This window comes from Corythoichthys intestinalis, chromosome 14, assembly GCF_030265065.1.
Source record: "Corythoichthys intestinalis isolate RoL2023-P3 chromosome 14, ASM3026506v1, whole genome shotgun sequence".
Taxonomy (NCBI): Eukaryota; Metazoa; Chordata; class Actinopteri; order Syngnathiformes; family Syngnathidae; genus Corythoichthys; species Corythoichthys intestinalis.
In genome coordinates, this window is record NC_080408.1 from 26,312,753 (window position 1) to 26,332,932 (window position 20,180).

Consider the following 20,180-nt stretch of genomic DNA (forward strand, 5'->3'; position numbering starts at 1 on the left):
GCGACCGTGGCGACGAGCTTCGTAGTCTCCGTCTGATGAGGTCTGCAATCGTGTCGGCATCATATTGATGTTTTCGCTGCTGTCTGACGACTGTCGACACAAACGCATCATGGACCGAGATAAACAAACAGTGCTGCTTTAGAGATTTGCCCTTTTAACAATGGGCACACAGCAACTACTAAAGTGACCGTTTATCTTCTCTGTTACTGCAACCAACCGCCATACATGCCTTCACCATTTTGATTAATCAATGTTAACGATTGTCAGGAAGGTTTTTGGGTTCGTTTACTAGGCGGTGATTCCTTAGACAAGCAGAAATACACGCAGTAATAGGAGGAATGTACATAGCGGTATTATGTAAACACGATGAGCTGACGGACAATATGGCGGCACCGGTCAGGGAGGCGGAGTTGTGACGTCACGTGATTGGGTCTATTGTAGTCTGTAACTGCCTGATCTCTTGCCAAACTGTCAACCCAGTAGATGGCAGTAATGCCCCATGATACAAGGGGTAAACTGTCAACAAAAAACAAGAAGAACTACTCCTCCCCCCCCTTACTTGTAGGAGCCACATCAACGCAGGCAGCCGCTGGCCCCCAGTGGCCGGAGGAATTCTCTTCAAATTGGTTCCATGAAAAATCATGAAAACCGGACATTTTCATGAATTTATAAAACCCGGCCGGACGCTACGGAGAGGGCGTGAAAAATGGACTTGTCCGGGCAAAAAAGGGAGTTTTGGTCACCCTACTCCAAGTGTTAATGTTCAAACTAAGTCTTATAATTTTTTTTTTTTTTTTTTTTTTTCGAAACAGTAAACTAAACTGGTACAGCACTGAAGGGACTGCTCTGGGTGTCTAAAGGTGACAGGCTGGCAGCTAACATCACAGAGAGATGTAATAAATTGCACTGCCAGAGTCACAGACACATTGGGTCTTATATAAAATGTTTGTTTTGTGAGGCTTTTCTGAAGCACAATACCGTAAAAAACAAAGAACATTTAACATAAACAAAAGAGCCGTTGAACCTGAGCAAAAGGCTGCATGCAGATTGCCATGGTTTGTGTTGGGCTGATTCACGTTTGTGCCTTAGTGTGTCTTGTCGTTGTGAGCACTGTCAGTTCACCTGTTTGTGTCTGCTCCTTGTCTATCTACCAATCAGACGCCTATCGTGTCACCTACCTTTTCCTCATCTTCTTGCTACCCCATTTCTGTGTAGTTAAGCTCCCTATGTTCATTCCTTGTTGCATTATTGTTGATGTTAGATGTGTGTACCTGTGCCCACGTCAAAGCCTTGTTCCTGTTGGTAAGTTGCTTTTGATAGCCAGTGTTATGTTTGCTTCTTGAATCTTTGTTTGCTTTGGGGATTTTTCAATATCAAAACATTTTGAGCTTACCACTCCTTTGCCTGGCCTTCTGAGCACTTGGGTCACACCTTGTTCCTCGCCTACCAGTCCCTGAACCTAACAATGATGGCCAGATTTGCAGTATTTGAGCTTTTATTTCCGTGGAGTGCATAATGGCCATGCTCAGTTTGAAACAACAGCACCAAGTGCAGTCATACAGCAATGAAGAACATGGTCATTACATTTTAATCTGTGGTATGATATCATATAGTATGTGAGGCAGAGAAAACAATGTGAATACATTTAGTGAACACATTTAGTAGCAACGAGACCTGTCACGGTAACAATTTCTTAGGATGATATATTTTCCAAGAAACTATCAAGATAAAAATAGTATTGTTTTGTTTTGTTTTTCACCTTGCTGGCATAATATTAAAGATTACCATATAAATTAATCATATAGAAAAATATGATTTAGTGATTTAGTGAGCCATCTGCTAAATATTGCAGAGCATCAGCAATAATGGTCCTATAATCACTTCATTTTGATGACATGTAATTCATTGCCACCTGGAAAACTATTGTTGGCCATTTTATATACTGAACAATAATTTGATATAAAAATTACTGTGACAGGTCTATTAGCAAAAAGGCAATTAATCCAAAGTTAACCATCATAGCAAGCAGAAGACTTTCACTTCTACAGGTTGACAGTCCAGTTCATCCACAGTTTCAGAACATCAAATGTTTTTGCCATACTTGGTGATTTGAAGTCCATTTTTCCCTCCCTATTTGTGACCTTTTATCCTCTACAGGGTCAATGGTCAGCTGGAGTTGATCCCATCTGACTTTGGGTGAAGGTCGACTCACCGTTGAGTCAGTCTCAGTGTGCATGCCGGGAACTTTCAAACCCACAGTATTCATGGAAGTCCATTGAGTAAACCACCAACATATCAGTGCCTGGTTGCAGCGAGTGATCTCATAATGCGATTGGCTGCTTTCTCATCTTCGCCTTGTCGGCGGTAACAGTCGTTCCTCCCTCTTTCTTTCTACCCGCTTCATCTTGTAATCCCACTTTGGAATTTGGAGCTGGTTATAGTTATTACTCCGTTTGAGCTTTTCTGGTTTAAAACTTGGTGCTGGGGCCTTGCAGAGTCTGACTTTTGGTATCACAATACCTGGTCGCACACTACTCCGCCTCAGCAAATGAAGAGGGAGCAGACTCGCCCGCCTTATGGCCACTGTGGATGCAACAGCCATGTCGTTCAGCAGCTGAGGCTGTAGGCTAGCCCGCCGATCCCTCGCCTTGGGGATGAGGAGCACCCTTGAGTTCTGAAAGAATTTCTTGTAGGTGTTGAGCCTTTCTGGGCCGAGGTGTTTCAGCTCAGCCAACCGTTGCCTCCTGAGAATTTCTTGTACTGCGTAGCGTCGTTTCCCAATGCACGGAGGACTTCCTGGACACACGGTCCGGCAGGCCGTTGCAATGAATGGACTGCCGAGGCTAGTAGTGATCCGGACCATGTGCTCTAGTACACCATCATCCACAGGGTTGACCTTGTTGTTAAGGTAAAATATATAAGGGCAACAGGACAGAAGGTTGATAAAACGCTTCCAGCAGGGCTTTGGTTCTTCGGCCTTGGCAACCAGATCCTAGAGAAGACAAACATTACAAAAACACCTTGTTTACAGAGAATATAATCTAAACACAATCACTCAACATTATAAATATGCAGGTAAAGCTGACATGCCTTTCTTTTTCTTTTTTTTATTCATCATGTTTTTATTTTTATTTGAGAACAGTTTTAAGGTTTAAACTCAAACGTATGTCAAGTTCAGATACAAATCCTTAGGTAGACATTTATAATATTACCCAAAATAAGGAGAGAAGGCACTCAATTTGGTTGAAAAGCTTGCATGGAGAAAGAGAGGAAACTATACAGCTTACGCAATCGTTCTGCCTAGCCCCTCCTTCACCTCGCTTTTTATTTGGGATGGCCCTAGCAACAGACGGGTGTCTTGCCCTAAAAGGGAAAAAGGGGAAGCAAGCTGGCGACACCTCTTGTCTTTGTTTGGCTATGTGTGTGCATGTAGGTGGAATTATATACATGTGTGTCAGAACAGTTCAGCAAAGCAAAGCGGCCTCTTCTGCCCTTGACCAGGCAAGAGACTTCTTCAAGACAAAAGATTCTTTCTTTGTGAACAATAATAATAAGCAAAAGCCTTTCTTCATTGCGGGCAGCAACTGATAAAAGCGAATATATAAAAACAACTTAACAACTATCTCATCAAATACATTTCATGAAGCAATAGCATTTGGTAAGTAACAAAATGCAACAATATGATTCCTTAAATTTACTGAAGTTGACCTGTGGAACCTAGGCCGGTTTAAAACGGTCAGAATGACAAGGCAGTTTTATCAAGAGCTAAACATGTCTATAGTAGGGCTGTCAAACGATTAAATTTTTTAATCGAGTTAATTACAGCTTAAAAATTAATTAATCGTAATTAATCGCAATTAATCGCAATTCAAACCATCTATAAAATATGCCATATTTTTCTGTAAATTATTGTTGGAATGGAAAGATAAGATAAGATGGATTTATACATTCAACATACGGTACATAAGGACTATATTTGTTTATTATAACAATAAATCAACAAGATGGCATTAACATTATTAACATTCTGTTAAAGTGATCCATGGATAGAAAGACTTGTAGTTCTTAAAAGATGAATATTAGTACAAGTTATAGAAATGTTATATTAAAACGCCTCTTAATGTTTTCGTTTTAATAAAATTTGTAAAATTTTCAATCAAAAAATAAACTAGTAGCCCTATTCTGTCCTCAATGTGTGTGAGTACACAAATTGACAGATAGCCAACATAAGTTCCAAAAAGAAATCAGACGGTGTGGCAAAGTTGCATGGGCTTTACTGAAGTCATCTCTTTTTGACAGGAGCACGTTTCTTGTATTTTTGTAAAACTGAAAATAACAAGGCAATGTGTCAATAACTTGCATAAATCACAAAATAACATAAAATGTACACACACGTGTCCATTTGAGCAGTAGCACTAGCCAATTAGCTCACAAGCATCTAACAATGTAACTGCATTTCACCATATATGTGAACAAATTCAAATACACATCATCAATAACTATCTAATGCTCATGAATATAAACAAAGGAAGAATATAACTCACAAGCGATGCATGTATTAGACACAAACAGTGTGATGGGGCTATGAGAACTGCCACTGAATACTGGATGCGGACGTTAGCTGGTCTGAATAGCACTGTCTATTAGTGTGAGTTTGCGTCGACATATAATCACGTCAGAAAAGCGCGCCGAAACCCAAATAATCAGATGCACTGAATCGCCAGCAGAGGGCGACATTACGCCACATAACATATGCAAGTCACACCCAAGCGCCAGCAGAGGGCGGAAAAACTCCATAAAACACAATTAACAAGTTGGCCTTTCACTGTACTGACATTTAAATCTGTCTGAGCAGGCCTAGTGCGTTAATTGCGTCAAATATTTTAACGTGATTAATTTAAAAAATTAATTAACGCCCGTTAACGCGATAATTTTGACAGCCCTAGTCTATAGTTATCAATCATTAAAATGTATCTTACTGCAATCAATCATGGGCCATACTATTATAGCAATCGATACTTTATTTTGAGCCTTCATTGTTAAAAGCGAATATTTAATAGCCATTTAATAATCATCTTATCACCGTAACAATACTCGCATTTAATTATGGGAAACTGTAGATATAGGTTTGATACAAGGGTATGAAACAAAATATTTCCAACCACCTGTAAAGCAAAATAGAGGATATACTCGTATATGTAATTGGATTGGCGTTTGAAACACGAATAGAATGTGGCGTAATGTGTTAGAATTTTCGCCACTCTTTATGTAATGACTTGGTCCAAATTGACTTGTATAGAAATTAAGGCAAATGAATATTCAAATCAACATTTGTGACTAAAACCTTGACATTAAAAATAGTTGAAACGGGCAATTTTTTTGTTTGTTTTTCTTTGAACGGCGGCGTACGTTCAAGTCACCTCATTCTTGGCCACGCCGAGAGCACACTAATCGGCAAATTTAATATTATATAAAAAAATAACAGCATTAGTTCCTCACACTGAGCTACGTTACAATAATGTCGAAATTCTGTGAACGTGATCTTGGACTCCAAAATTAAGGACTGGAGCTTTGTCAGAAAGACAAAATCTCAACCAAATTGAAAATTTCAAAAACGAGATGGCAATGAGATTTCAATATCATTCATTAGTGGAAGAATTACCCTGTGTAAAAATAAATGATAATAAAAACAACGCCCAATGGAAGCTATAAGTGCCAGGTTACAAATGAGGTGGCGGAAAACACAAACAAGGCTGAAAAAACAGTTTCTGCTTTTGCACCCTTCTTTAAAATAAAAGTGTATTTTAAGCCAAAAGATCTGTTGTGTTTGATCGAGCAATATGTCTATATACTGCCATAGCAGTTTCATGGCGCATTAAGCCCCCGAACCATTTTTAATTTGTCCGTTTTACCCTGGAGACCCCTGTTTACAGACACCGCGCAATCCTTTTTGTTTCAACCCAGCAATAAAAAGAAGGTAATTATATTTATTATTTGAAATGTCTGTCATTTTTAGCTTAGAATCATTCATTTTAATTAATGATTAATTAATTTAATTTTCACAAAGAAAAAAATAGTGTCTGTAAACAGGTCACAGATATCTACCTCACAACTGTCACTTAATTGTATTTTTTTTTTGTTACTGTCACATTTTCCCTGACATTTTAGATGGTAAATAATTGATCCAAACAAAGAAAAATTGGGAAAAAGAACGTTTAAAAGGGTAAATATTGAAAAAGAAAATCTTGATCACTCCTTTATGTCTGCGATTTCTGCATTGGGACCCTTGTTATATTACCGTGTCTCAGCCACAAAATCCCCAAAAACTCCAACAGTGGCCATTCATAGCTGTGTTTTGACACTTGGTGAGACATGCTACATGGAGTTTTTGGATCAAAACAAGGTAGGTACGCGATAATATCTTGTTAAAGTCATGGCGTCTGTAATTCTGCTCTCGCATGCTCTCACCTCCAGATAGGGTTTTGCTGTTTAAAAAACTTTTTTTTTAAATGCCCTCCTGTTCAAACTTTTTTTCCCCAGAAAATTGAGATTTTATTCTTTCCAACGATGTATCACACATGCATATCGGACAATTTTGAAAGTTGGCCGAATTGGGGGTCTCAGAGTGGAACTTCAAGTCACCTGAGTGTTTTCCGCCATATATATTATTAAAAAAAAAATAAAAAAAACTATCTGAAATGAAATCAGCTAAGAAATGTTTCCAAATACATAATTGTTTTACTTTCCTCATAGCCAGAATATTACATTGAGTAAGATTACTAGCCCTTTAAAGAATTTGGCAAAACCCAGATTATGGTGATGTCATGTCTATCTTTTCATAGGTTATTAAGGGTGTAAAGGTACATGTATTTGTATTGAACCGTTTTGGTACGTGGTGCTCGGTTTGGAACGGAGGCGTACCCAACGAGCTTCTGACGTAATGTAACCCTTACTTTTCGAGGCTGTGAGTTGACAGGTTACAGTTTCTTTGTGTAGATTATATTCACTCCGTCTTCTCTACTATAATGAGGACCAACACAGTAGGACAGTATAACCCAGAAACGTCAACGGCGCGACAACGTGTCCGCCGCGAGATCGCAGTGAGTTTTTGGATCGAAACTAGGTACGCATGCGATCTCATTATAATCATGGTACCTTTAATAATTGTTGTTAAAACATCAAACAAAATGCTTCATACTTAAGAAAGACTATTGAAGGCAGTAAATTTCCTTATGAACATAGGTTAAACCGCTCAAATTATCCTTGCAAACAACCTGTTTGATTTATTAAACGCAGTTGCGGATTAAAAGATATTGTTTTCAGTAAATCGTGTTTTTCCCCGATACATTTCTATTTATTGTAAATAAAACATACAGTACATTGTCATAAAACATGATAACAAAGCTTACCTCCAGCATGGGCCACTCCATGTTGAATGAGTCACAGAACTGCTCTGCACACGGCCTCAACAAGACTTGATGCATCATCTGAGCAGTTTCATAGCGGCCAGTAAAGAGAGCCCACTCCCGTGGGGTCATCATGCGACCGTTGTCCCTGGCTTGTACATCACCTCCTGAAAATATTAAGATCAACTTGTATGCTACCTGCATGGATTTTGCATGCATCTTAAAAAAGAGGCATGTTTTTACATTGTAGTAGTACTTGTAGTTTACCAGCCAGCATGAGTGCTCTACAAGTGTCAGCTCGACCCTGCATTGCAGCCTTCATTAAAGCTGTGAAACCATGACAGTTTCTCCTCTCAATATCCAGTCCAGGGTAGTAGTTCAGCAGGTAATGAGAGATGAACACATGGCCTGCACACATTAGAAAAGCAGCATTTGGAGTGGTACAGTACAGTATAGTAGTGGTTGTTTGCATTTATTTTTTCATTCTGGTTGAAAATGTCGGTTATCTGATGTGATCTATTCTGATTTGGTGTTCACAGACACACTACTTTCACGTAGTATCCTCGTCGTCCGGGCAGGTTTTATAAATTCATAAAAATGTCCGGTTTTTATGATTTTTCACGGGACCAATTTGAAGAGAATCCCTCCAGCCACTGGGTGGCAGCGCCTGCCTGCGATGACATGGCTCCTAGTAGTAGGGAGGGAAGGAGTAGTTCTTCTTGTTTTTGTTGGCAGTTTACCTCTATCATGAGGCATTACCGCCATCTACTGGGTTTACGATTTGGCCACAACGCCTGCCCAGTTGTTAAGTTGTTTACAATAAATACGTATATAACGGCAGCTGTTGACTTCTGTCGGAGCTTTGACTGTAAAATCCCGTTTGGTGTCATATCGTTGCACTTCCAATGATTGTAAACCTTTATAGCAAAGTTTGATTTTTGCCTCAGCTAGCTATCAGTAAGCTAAACCGCGCTAGGCATTACGGGACATGTAGTTTTGAACTGCTACGTTTGGAAAATTGCTGGTTGAATAGTTTGTCAGTTTATTTCGGTTTTTGTTTGTGTGCAATCTAGAACATTGGAGGAGAATATCAATTGAATGGTAATAACGATTTGTCAAGGTCAATTGTCATGATAGTAGTTTATAAAAATGTTTAGTTGGCACATAGCCTACTGTGTGTATGTGTATTGACTGGACTACATTTCTATGGGTCTGCATTATATATTATACGTTGAGATATATATATATATATATATATATATATATATATATATTTTTTTTTTTTTTTTTTTTTTTAAGTCATTATTTATTTATATTTTTTTCAAACTGCATTTTTCTATCCAGAGTGAGGGGGCACACTTTAAATATAATAAAGTGATATAGGCATCTTTGAGTAAAATTCAAGTATCTTGAGGCCGGGCTGAGTGTCCTCTTTTTTTGGAAATCAAAATATGGTCACCCTACCGTAGCACCCTGTCTCTCTCGCTCTTTGATGACATAATTGCTGCATGAATTCCAATTTGGGGGACTTGACAGTTCATACCGCAGCCACATTGTGGAAAAATGTGGCCCTGATCGGATTTTAACCACATACGAAAGTGACCTAGATCGGATTTGAAATGGTCCACCTTCAGGCGACTTTTCCTGCTCAGACCGTCAAGTTAATGCCTCACTCGAGTAGGAAAAACACAAAAAAATCAGATTTGTGCATTAAGACCTGCAACGTGAACCGAGACTTATACTCCAACGAGTGCGAGTTACATGCCCCCCCCCCCCCCCACCTCCTTCATGATTTTGGGCTGAGGGCTCAGGTGTGACTTACTTTAGGCTAGGTTCATATTAGAAGAGGGAACCTCTTGGTACCTCACGATACGATACGGTTTGTGATACAAAGCTCACCAGAACGATCTGGCGATATGGTGATACAACGATTATCGATACATTGGTCAGCAAATCATTCTAGGATATTCTAAAAACAACTAATAAACAGAAAAACAAGCTTCTGCTGTGAATTGGAATGAGTTTATCACTAGTAGACGTCCAATCCATATTGAACGTCTATGGCCGTCAGTGACAGCCAATGCCAGGCAATGAGGTAATTTTGGGCCATTTAAGGTCATTTACCTGTTGATTTTCAGTTACTTCCTGTTGATTTTGGGGTATTTTATAGGTCACTTCCTGTTTATTTTGTGTTACAAAACATGAAGTGACCTGAGAAGCACCCAAATGAATAGGCAGTGACTCAAATTCAACAGGAAATGACCTGTAAATGCCCTAAAATGAACAGCAAGTGACCTGTAAATGCCCTGAAAATCTGACAGAATGACTGTGCTCTGGTTTCGAATGAACGAACGTTCCCAGTCTAAATGGATTGGGTGTCGAGCACCGTCAAGGTAGCCTTACAGTTAACTGGGACACTATTATGGTGAAAGATATTGGTAGCAACTTGTTGGTTCCTTTTTTTTTTTTTTTTCTTTTTAATAGACATTGACACCTTTTTTAAATGAGACCTTGATTCTTGCAAGAGCATATCGATAACCTTTTGGGATACAAAGTATCACGATATATCACCATATCGATATTTTGTCACACCCCTAGTTCATACCACAGGTCTTAATGCACAATTACGATTTTTTTTTGGTCATATCTTTTTTTTTTGGCGTGCCCGTTTGGACTGCCTTTTTCCATTGAGCCCGTTCAAGTACCACAGATGCATACTAATTTGCAGTCCGACATGCACTGTGCAAACTGACATGAATGTGCAGGAGCATCAAAACAAATGCTGGCTCTATGGCATTGTAGGGTGATCATATTTTGATTTCCAAAAAGATGACATAAACAACAGACATATACATAATTCCTGTTTAGTATTATATTCAAAGCTTTTTATGGCTTGATAGCATGTTGTTAGCCCAGACTCTTAGCCGTGTAAGAAATCTTGAAATAATTCTCATTTAGAGCACGGATAACACCCCATTTTATTTTTTAATGACTTTAAATGACTTGTCAAGCCCGCCTCTTTCCTAAAAGCCACGTTCAAGCTAGGCGCTAAGGCGCCATCACTACCGTAGCGCCCTATCCTCTCGCTCTTTGGTGACGTAATTGCTGCATGAATTCCAATTTGGGGGACTTGACAGTTCAGACCACAGCCACATTCTCGAAAAATGTGGCCCATATCAGATTTTAACCACATACGAAAGTGACCAAGATCGGATTTGAAATTGTCACATTTTACGTGACCTGTCCCATTCAGACCGTGCCTGACTCGAGTTGGAAAAACACAAAAAAATCGGATTTGTGCATTAAGAGATTAAGAACCTACCCTTAGAGTCTAAAAAATTGTTATGAATGAAAATATTTTAGCGCTGTTTGTTTGCTGACACTGTAGGGATTCATAACAACACAATGCAGGACAAACAACACTGCAGAACAATTGTGCGTGCACAGATTGGAGGCCACTGTATTTGCAAGTGTGTAAACAAAGACATTAATGCATACTTACATCAAGCTGGTAATCAGAATATACTAAAAATGATTATCGATCTTAAATAAAGGGTTTAATTCTAAATGTGTGGACACCTTTTGCCATCAGAGATGACTTTTAAAGAAAGTTCTCTTTTTATACTCAACTCACCTGTGGTGATGCTTTCTTTGTCATGAATGGAGATCAATAAATGTTTTAATGAAGCAGAAAATGAATACCCTCTGAGTCGCAGAGCCTAGAGAGTCATTCATCATTGTTAGCAGATGCAGAGGGCAAGGCAGCATGTCTAATATGCAGACAGCATCTTTATGGAATCTCTTGCTTTGGAAAATGTGATTACTGAAAATGCAAGTACCATATAGCAAATCATGTCTCATCTTTAAAGGCGGCCCCGTTTTAGAAGCCGCAGACTCAATTTCCTGCAGTAAAGTGTTCCTTTTTAAATAATGCATGAGTGAGGAGCGGAATATAGTCATCTCTGAGACGAATGCACATGGAATAATTCCTTGGTGGATTGAAAAATGTTAAAAGCATCCCTCACCAATTTTTAGATTGCATGAAGAATGCTTATAAAATGTGTATGAGTAACAAGTTTTTCCAATAGTAAATATAGTACTGTAAATATAGTGTTCCCTTCTTAATTTCTGTTTTTTGCATGTTTATCACACACAAAGGTACACTAAACCAATTTTAATATCACACAGAGACAATCCAAGGAAATGTAAAACACAGTTTCTAAATGGTTATATTTTATATTTGTCTGTGCTAAATAACTTGTTTTTCATCAAATGACTGTAAAAAGTACATACAGGCTGTGTAACCTGTCTGATGGTGGTGAGTCGGTGACATCACAGCGCTCACTTTCTTGTTCTCTCATTTCTTCAGCTGGAGCTTCCAGCTTCCACCCACATTTTGGCAGACAGGTGTGCGGACTTCTGTGCCAATAGCACAGTCTAACTTGACCTGCCAGAACACTCTCAGGGACTCAGGAGTCATGTTTTCCTAACCCTATCATACATTTTTGCTCAAAGATCTACTTTTCAAGGAGACAATGTCCCGCAATCTACCTTTACATCCGGGAGTTTTATTTTATTTTTTAAAATGTACATCGTTAATTATGTTGTGTGAGCAACATGTGTATTTAAAAAATAATAATAATAATATATATATATATATATATATATATATATATATATATACAGTGCTGCTCAAAAGTTTGTGAACCCCCTCAACATTTTGGAATTTTCTATTATTTCAACCTGATTTCCTAATCAATCAATTCAGTAGTTTTTTTTGGTTTGTTTTTTTAACAGTTGTGTTGTCGAGACTAAATTAAAAAGAGTTTTCATCAACTGATGTAGGTGCAAAATTGAACTGTTTGGTCACAACCAAAACCGCCATGTCTGGCGAAAAGTCAACACTGCATACCACCAAAAGAACCTTCTCCCAACAGTGAAGCATGGAGGTGGGTATGTCAAGATCTGGGCTTGCTTTTCATCCTCAGGACCTGGACAACTCCACATAGTCCAGGGAATCATGAATTCTGAGGAATATTGTCAAATCCTAGAACATAACCTGACGCCATCTGTTTTGAAGTTAAAGCTTGGCAGAAGGTGGATCATGCAACATGATAATGATCCAAAGCATTCCAGCAATACAACCAAGGAATGGCTGAAAAAGAAGAAGATTCGTGTTCTGGACTGGCCCAGTCAAAGTCCTGACCTAAATCCCATTGAAATGCTGTGGCGGGACCTGAAGCGAGCAGTTCATGCCAGACGCCCATCAAACCTCTCTCAACTGACTGCGTTCTGCAAGGAAGAATGGGCAAAAATCCCCCAAAGTAGATGTGAGAGGCTGATTAGTCACTACAGAAACCGTTTGGTTGAGGTAATCTCTGCAAAAGGAGGCGCAATATCCTATTAACTGAAGGGGTTCACATACTTTTGCACACATGATATCTGAGTTTTTCTTAAATCAACCACTTTTGTTAAATAAAGAATGACAATATAACTATTTTTTTTGTTTCAGTCCATTATTTGGAATGTCAGTATTGTGGATTTGGGTATAACTTAACATTTAATAAGGTTATTTTAGTTTTTTTTACAAAAAATCTGACCATCGCTGTGGGGTTCACAAACTTTCGAGCAGCACTGTATATATATACAAGTACTGTGCAAAAGTTTTAGGCAGGATACCTGCCTAAAACTTTTGCACAGTACTGTATATTTTTATTATATTATGTATATACAGGATATACTGTATGTATATATTTTCCCCAAGTGGAAGCTTCCATTATCCTAATAAATTTAATAATTAAAAAAAATATATATATATATATTATATATATAATTTTTTTTAATGCCGCGAGCGACCCACACTAGTACTGCGATCAACTGGTCGATAGTGATCGATGTAATGGTCCCCCCTCCTCTACATGCACAGCAGTTTCACAATTGGACTGCAGTAGTTCAGTGGTTAGCACAGTTAACTGCCAAATGACAGTGTGTGTTCAAATCCAGACTGGAAAGGCGCAGATGGGGGAGGTGTTACATGATGTCACCACTGTAAAGATTGCATGTAACAATATTATCATTTTAATACAATTATTTTCAGCTTTTAAAAGAATCTACATAAATCTATCGTACAAGTTAGGGTTAGTATTTTATCTCTTACAGTGTATCTATCCTGGCGTAGATCAGGTTATGCGCTAGTTACATAGAAGGTCATCGTCTATGTTGCTAGCACACATTCTGAGATGGTTCTAGGCTAAGGGACTCCTTCCATCGGGACACTATACGAGAAAAAGATTTTAAAAATCAGTATACTTTCTCCATTTGTCTATAGTGGTATGAAAAAGTATCTGAACCTTTTGGAATTTCTCACATTTTTGCATGAAATCACCATAAAGTTTGAGCTGATCCTTGTCAAAATCATACAGATGAAAAAACAGTGTCTGGTTTAACTAAAACCATCCAAACATTGATAGGTTTTCATATTTTAATGAGGGTAAGAGAACCACACCCTTTTATTATTTTTGACCCCCACCCTTTGAAAGCAATAACTTAAACCAGACGCTTCCTGTAGCTGCAGATCAGTCTGGCACATCGATCAGGACTCATCTTGGCCAATTCTTCTCTGCAAAACTGCTGTAGTTCAGTCAGATTCCTGGGATGTCTAGCATGAATCGCTGTCTTTAGATCATGCCACAGCATTTCAATGGGGTTCAAGTTTGGACTTTGACTTGGCCACTCCAGAACGTGTATAATGTTCTTCTGAAACCATTCTAAAGTTGATTTACTTCTGTGTTTTGGATCGTTGTCTTGTTGCAGCATCCATACTCTTTTAAGCTTCAACTGTCTGACAGACGGCCTCTGGTTTTCCTGCAAAACATCCAGATAAACTTTTGAATTCATTCTTCCATTAATGATTCCAGTTGTCCAGGCCCTGAGGTAGCGAAACAGCCCCAAATCATGATGCTCCCTCCACCATGCTTTACGGTGGGGATAAAGTGTTGATAGTGGTGAGCTGTTCCATTTTTTCGCCACACATGACGTTGTGTGTTACTCCCAAACAATTCAACTTTGGTTTCATCAGTCAACAAAATATTTTTCCAAAACTTCTGTGGAGTGTCCAAGTGCCTTTTTGCGAACATTAAACGAGTAACAATGTTTTTTTCTGACAGCAGTGGCTTCCTCCGTGGAGTCCTCTCATGAACACTTTTCTTGGCCATAGTTTTACATATAGTTGATGTGTGCGCAGAGATATTGGACAGAGCCAGTGATTTCTGTAGGTCTTTAGCAGACACTATAGGGTTCTTTTTTTTACCTCTCTAAGTATTCTGCGTGGAACTTTTGGCTTCATCTTTGGTGGAAGGCCACTCCTTGGGAGAGAAGCAACAGTGTCAAACTTTCTCCATTTGTAGACAACTTCTCTGACTGTCGATTGATGAACATCCAGACTTTTAGAGATGGTTTTGTATCCTTTCCCAGCTTTATACAAATAAACAATCCTTGATTACAGGTCTTCTGACAGTTCTTTTGACCGAGCCATGATGCACATCAGACAATGCTTCTGATCAATTCTTACCAGGTGTGTGTCTTATAGTGGGCAGGGCAGCATTAAAACAATCATCAGTGATTGGGCACACACCTGACTTAAATTGTTTGGTAAAAATTGGTTTCAATTGCTCTTTAAGTCTCCTTAGGCAGAGGGTTTACTTACTTATCCCCCCCCCCCCCCTTCTGTCATGGTTTCCATGCTATCCTCATTATAAGAAATATGAAAATATGAAATATGAAAAAATATGAAAACCTATAAACCTTTGGGTGGTTTTAGTTAAAGCAAACACTGTTTTTACATCTGTGTGACTTTGACAAAGATCAGATCGCATTTGATGGTGATTTTATGCAGAAATGTGAGAAATTACAAAAGGTTCAGATACTTTTTTAGTAGACTGCTTTACAGCCTCATTTTAGGATTAGACATTGAGCATGACAACAATTAAGGTGACAAATTATTGGTCATTTTGTTGTGTGTTATTAATCGCTGATTTAATCAGTTCTTAAAGCAAAATAGCCCAAGATAACGGCAGTGTACTACTTGGTAGCCATTGGTTTTGTCTCAACTAAATTAGAGCCTGAAGGAAAACATTTAAGTCCATGTGGACCTCTTCTACGACACAACTCTTGTTGGCAGCATGTCTTCTTGGTTGGGACAAGGATCATGAGTTCAACAGGCAAAGAGGCGCACATGGAGGAGAGGGAACTGTGCTTAAGAATTCATTTTCAATTCATTTTACAAAGCTGCACAGTGGAATTAAGCACAACTGCCTACCAGTTGAGAAGTTCTGTGTTCATATCTGGTTTACCATTTGCATATTCTTCCAGTTTTTGTGTGAGTTTTCTCCTGGTATTTTGAATGACAATCTGATTGTCTTACTTTTTTAGTCATCAGTGGGATTATGAAGTGTTCTGTTTACCTGCTTGTGCAGCTGTAATAAGGGCAGTGTTACCCTCATTATCCTGCCAGTTGACATCAAGATAAGGACACTGAGCTAGGGCGATGACCACGTCCACATATCCGTGATAACACGCCACAATCAATGCAGACTGAAAAACAAAGATGCGTTAAGGGGTCAAAAGTGGCAGACATTGAATCTATAACAGAGAGCGGACTCATTTAAGAATGTCTGTAAATGGTCATTTACTGTTCAGGCAGAGAAAAATAGATTGTGACCTGCTGTCAGATAATTATTGTAAATTACATCATGATTACTGCACAGTGATCACAAAATGCCACTTTTTAAGTTTTTTATTTATTTATTTATTTTTTTTTACACACTAGTAGCATCAGCCTGCATCTTCTTCCAGACCCAAACAAATTCATCACTGGGAGATAGAACCCATCAAATTCCTGAAGGATCATGGCTGGGCATTTCTATGGTGTTTATACCGCATTGGCCCGAATATGAGACGACCCTGATTATAAGACGACCCCCCTCTTTTTCAAGACTCAAGTTTGAAAAAAGACTTTGTGAACACCAAATTAATTTTTATACAGAAAATAATTAAAGTACATCCGAAACAAATGATTATAACAATATATTTGAGAGAAAAACTGTTATTTTGCCTCATTGAAATCTTAATATCTAAACAATATGTAAACTAAAGTGCAATCACATTCGTAAATGAATGGCTTGTGGTTTTTGAAATGTAAATAAACCAATCTATTGTGATAAAACAACAAAATTGCAATAACTGCATTAACCATCAAAGTGAAGTCTAACTGTAACTGTAGTCTTGAAAAAATCTGAATAAGAAAAACATTATAATAAAATAATGCAAACTGGTTAAACTTGAGAGTAGCTGAGATCTGTCATGACAGAACATTGCTTCAATGATATCTGGCGCCATCTAGCGTCGTGAATGGGTATAACGTCTAGACCGCGAATATAAGACAACCCACTCTTTTTCAGTCTTATTTCAATGCAAAAAAACACCGTCTTATATTTGGGCCAATACGGTACTTGTGTAATTGTTTGAACAGATGAATGTTGCACCTTTAGGCATCTGGAAAGTGCACCCAAAGATGAACCAGACATGCGCAAGTACACAATTCTCTTGTCTTTGCTCGATTTCTTAACTTTCTCATCATAATACAGTATACAAAGAAGCAATGTTTCTGTACATGCATAGATTTGCTTCCAATGTTAACAGAGCTGAATTACAGTCGCCATGACTTTAACGAGATATTATTGCGTTCTTACCTTGTTTCGATCCAAAAACTCCGTGTAGCATGTATTACTGAGTGTCAAGACACAGCTGTGAATAGCCACAGCTGGATTTTTCGGGGATTTTATGGGTGAAACATGGTAATATAACAAGGGTCGCGAAGCAAAAATCGCAGACATCAAGGAGTGGTCGAGATTTTCTTTTTCATATATTTAACCGTTTAAACTTTGCTTTTTCTTTTTTCTTTTCTTTGTTTGGACCGATTATTTATCATCTAACATCGTAGAAAATGCGACAGTAACAAAATAAATAAATAAATACAATTAAGCGATAGTTATGAGGTACATATCCGTGACTTTTTTACAGACGCCATTGTTTTCATTGTGACATAATTTGTTTAAAAGTTATATGCGATATGCGAGTGAATAATTTTTTTAAGTTGTTTTTTTTCTTTTAATGAAATATGAGACATCAGTTAATGATTCTATGCTAAAAATGACAGACATTTTGAATAATAAATATAATTAATTACCTTCGTTTTATGGCTGGGTTAAAAGAAAAGCAGTTGCGCAACATCTGTAAACGGGGATTTTCAGGGTAAAACGGTCAAATTTAAAATAGTTCGGGGGCTTAATGCGCCATGAATCTACTATGGCAGCATATAGACATATTGTTCTATCAAACACAACAGTTATTTTGTCTTAAAATACAGCAGTTTCTTTTAAAGAGGAGTGCAAGATCAGAAACTGCTTGACTGTGTTTTCCGCCATATATACGTATATAATAAATTTCAAGTGTATATCAGTGTGTTATATTTTAGCCATGGATCAGGTCAATGACTTAGCAAGCCTGTTAAAAGCTGAGCCCATTGCCAAGCTGCTTCTCGTTGTGTCACGGTGTAGCGACTCCCCATCTGTTACTTTGGGGATTAACCTAATGCTCTGAACCCAATGTCGATTAGAAGCCATCATATTTCTTTTTCGCAATGTCTCAACTAATAAACACAAAGCTACAGATACCAATTTGCTCGGTGTGTGCTTACTCTTCGGTTTCTGTCTGTCTCCTGAACTTCCTCCTCAGTCAGTCCTTGTCTAATCATGATCTTGACGATGATGGTGTTGTTATTGCAGCAGGCCTTAAAGAAAGAGATTGGCTCTGGGCTCTCACGACACGGGGAACGTAAACCGTCAGATCCCACTGAAGTGTCAAGCGGGTAGAAGGAATCGTCAGATGCAATGCTCCTGGTGTCCGAGTTATCTGACAAAGCTTCAAAGTCCAATTCCTCAAACTCCTGGTAAATATCGTCCTCATCTTCCCAGTAATTCCGTGTGTAATCAATTTCGGCTCCGTCATATTCCCCCGGTTCCTCATCATCTTCACAGTCCTTGTCGGCCTCAGTGAAAGACACGAGAGGTGTGTCCATATTTGTTTTGTCGGTCCCAAGTTCAATTTTTCCTGGTCCCATACCTCTGGCAACTCCATTCTCTTGAAGTTTTCCAACTTCACTTTCTTTCTCCGTTATTAAAACCATTTAATCTTACCCGGCACCCACTCACCTGTTTGAATTGCAGTGGGATGCCAGGACATCTCTACAGTAACCTAGACTTTACAGCGTGTCATTTGGCAGCCACATTTCAGGCCAGTTGCTGGCAATCCTATGTCAAACATCTTGTCAATATCCTCAAGTTCAGTGGAGGTAGATACATAAGGTTGCTGCAAACCACAGTTTTTTTAACAACAGGAGGGTTAAACATTTCCAAGTCTCCCACAAATTCCTAATTGCTGTAAAGTTGCTGTACATGTCCAGGTTGGAAGACGCCAACCAATGTTCTGTCATGGCATCAGCTAAAATCCATGTAAACTCCCAGTCTTGTTGAGAAGTCACAACAAGTGATGCCATCTTTTTGTAAAATCATCTTGATAAAATATAGTCAAAGTAGCAACACAAACGGGTCTGATGTACTGCTTCCAAATGTAGAAACCCTGGACTTATTTTGAGCAGTCAGCACTGGGAAGAGAGATTTCCTCTCCAACTGACGCACAATAATCCCTTTAGTTGCCCTCTCCCGCTTTAGCCCTTCACCCAGTCAGCTGGGGCTCTTTGCATGAAAAGTTGGAATCAGCTATCTTAAATAAGTGACGTATCTGCCAATAAATATCCCAATTAGCCTACTATACGTTATTTTCACTCAAAGTGACAGATAGTACTCCTCCCTTCTCCCGAAATTCTACAGAGAAGCTGCACTAACACTGTGGGTTTGAAATGGATTTTTCACCCATGTGATTTGTTCGGAGCAGGGGCAGAAAAGAGATCACCCTTCTTCATGGAATGGGTCAAGGGTTAGAGTTAACCTCTAATGGAATACTCTACCTTTGCACTTTGCGATATCGTTAGTTCTACATTTTATTTGATTACAGTAAAATAAGCCGTATTCCACATAAAATGTAGGTAATAAAACAAAGAAAAAGTGACAGCATTAATTTCTGAAGGAGCAAAGTCTAAAGAAATTGTATGACCTTGTTTAAAGTTAATATTCTCGTAATCTGTACCTTATGGACTGTTAAAACCGTGTGAAGAGGGGCAAAGGTAATTGGATTTGGCATAAATAGCACACATCCTGTTTACTGGAACAGGCATCCTAGCGGGCAGGACATCATTCTTTTAAATAGTCCTGGTTTGTATTTTAATATGAGATTGCTAGTTCCGTCTTTTTGAAACATTTTCCCTCGCATTAGGGTCAGATTGGGTGAGCTAGAACCAAAGGACAGCCAAATGTACGGAACATACGAGATAAACAACAAATCAAGTACACATTAACACCGTGGTATATTTTAGTCTTAATAATAAATAATGCTACAAGTAGGGTTTGGAATATTTGGCATTACGCCAATTCTAGATAACTAGGTTGCAATGGCCCTATTGCTAGGCCACGCCCCATTGGAAAACTAGCGCCAGACAGTTCGTAAAATAAGACACGTGTTTCAATTTCGCAAGTGGGTGCTACTACTAGTATGGAGGACCAGGAGTGCAAAAATTAAATAAATAAATACACAAATAAA

At 38.6% G+C, this 20,180-nt stretch overlaps 1 protein-coding gene across 1 annotated transcript; it reads right to left on the minus strand.

The window, feature by feature from the left end:
• Positions 1 to 879: 879 nt before the first annotated feature.
• LOC130930443 (ankyrin repeat domain-containing protein 33B-like) lies at positions 880 to 19,357 on the minus strand. Its single transcript, XM_057858409.1, has 5 exons — positions 18,163 to 19,357; positions 15,869 to 15,998; positions 7,674 to 7,814; positions 7,410 to 7,573; positions 880 to 2,992 (listed from the first exon to the last, which is right to left on the minus strand). The coding sequence occupies exons 1-5, from the start codon at positions 18,649 to 18,651 to the stop codon at positions 2,345 to 2,347; spliced, it is 1,572 nt and encodes a 523-aa protein (XP_057714392.1). The 5' UTR covers positions 18,652 to 19,357; the 3' UTR covers positions 880 to 2,344.
• Between the last annotated feature and the right edge of the window lie 823 nt (positions 19,358 to 20,180).

Coding starts and splice junctions, on each gene's coding strand:
- LOC130930443 (XM_057858409.1), bottom strand. CDS start 18,651: ATGGTTTTAATAACGGAGAAAGAAAGTGAAGTTGGAAAACTTCAAGAG. Junction 15,999..18,162: donor AGACAGACAGAAACCGAAGA/GTAAGCACACAC, acceptor TTTGTTTTTCAG/TCTGCATTGATTGTGGCGTG. Junction 7,574..7,673: donor TAGAGCACTCATGCTGGCTG/GTAAACTACAAG, acceptor TAATATTTTCAG/GAGGTGATGTACAAGCCAGG.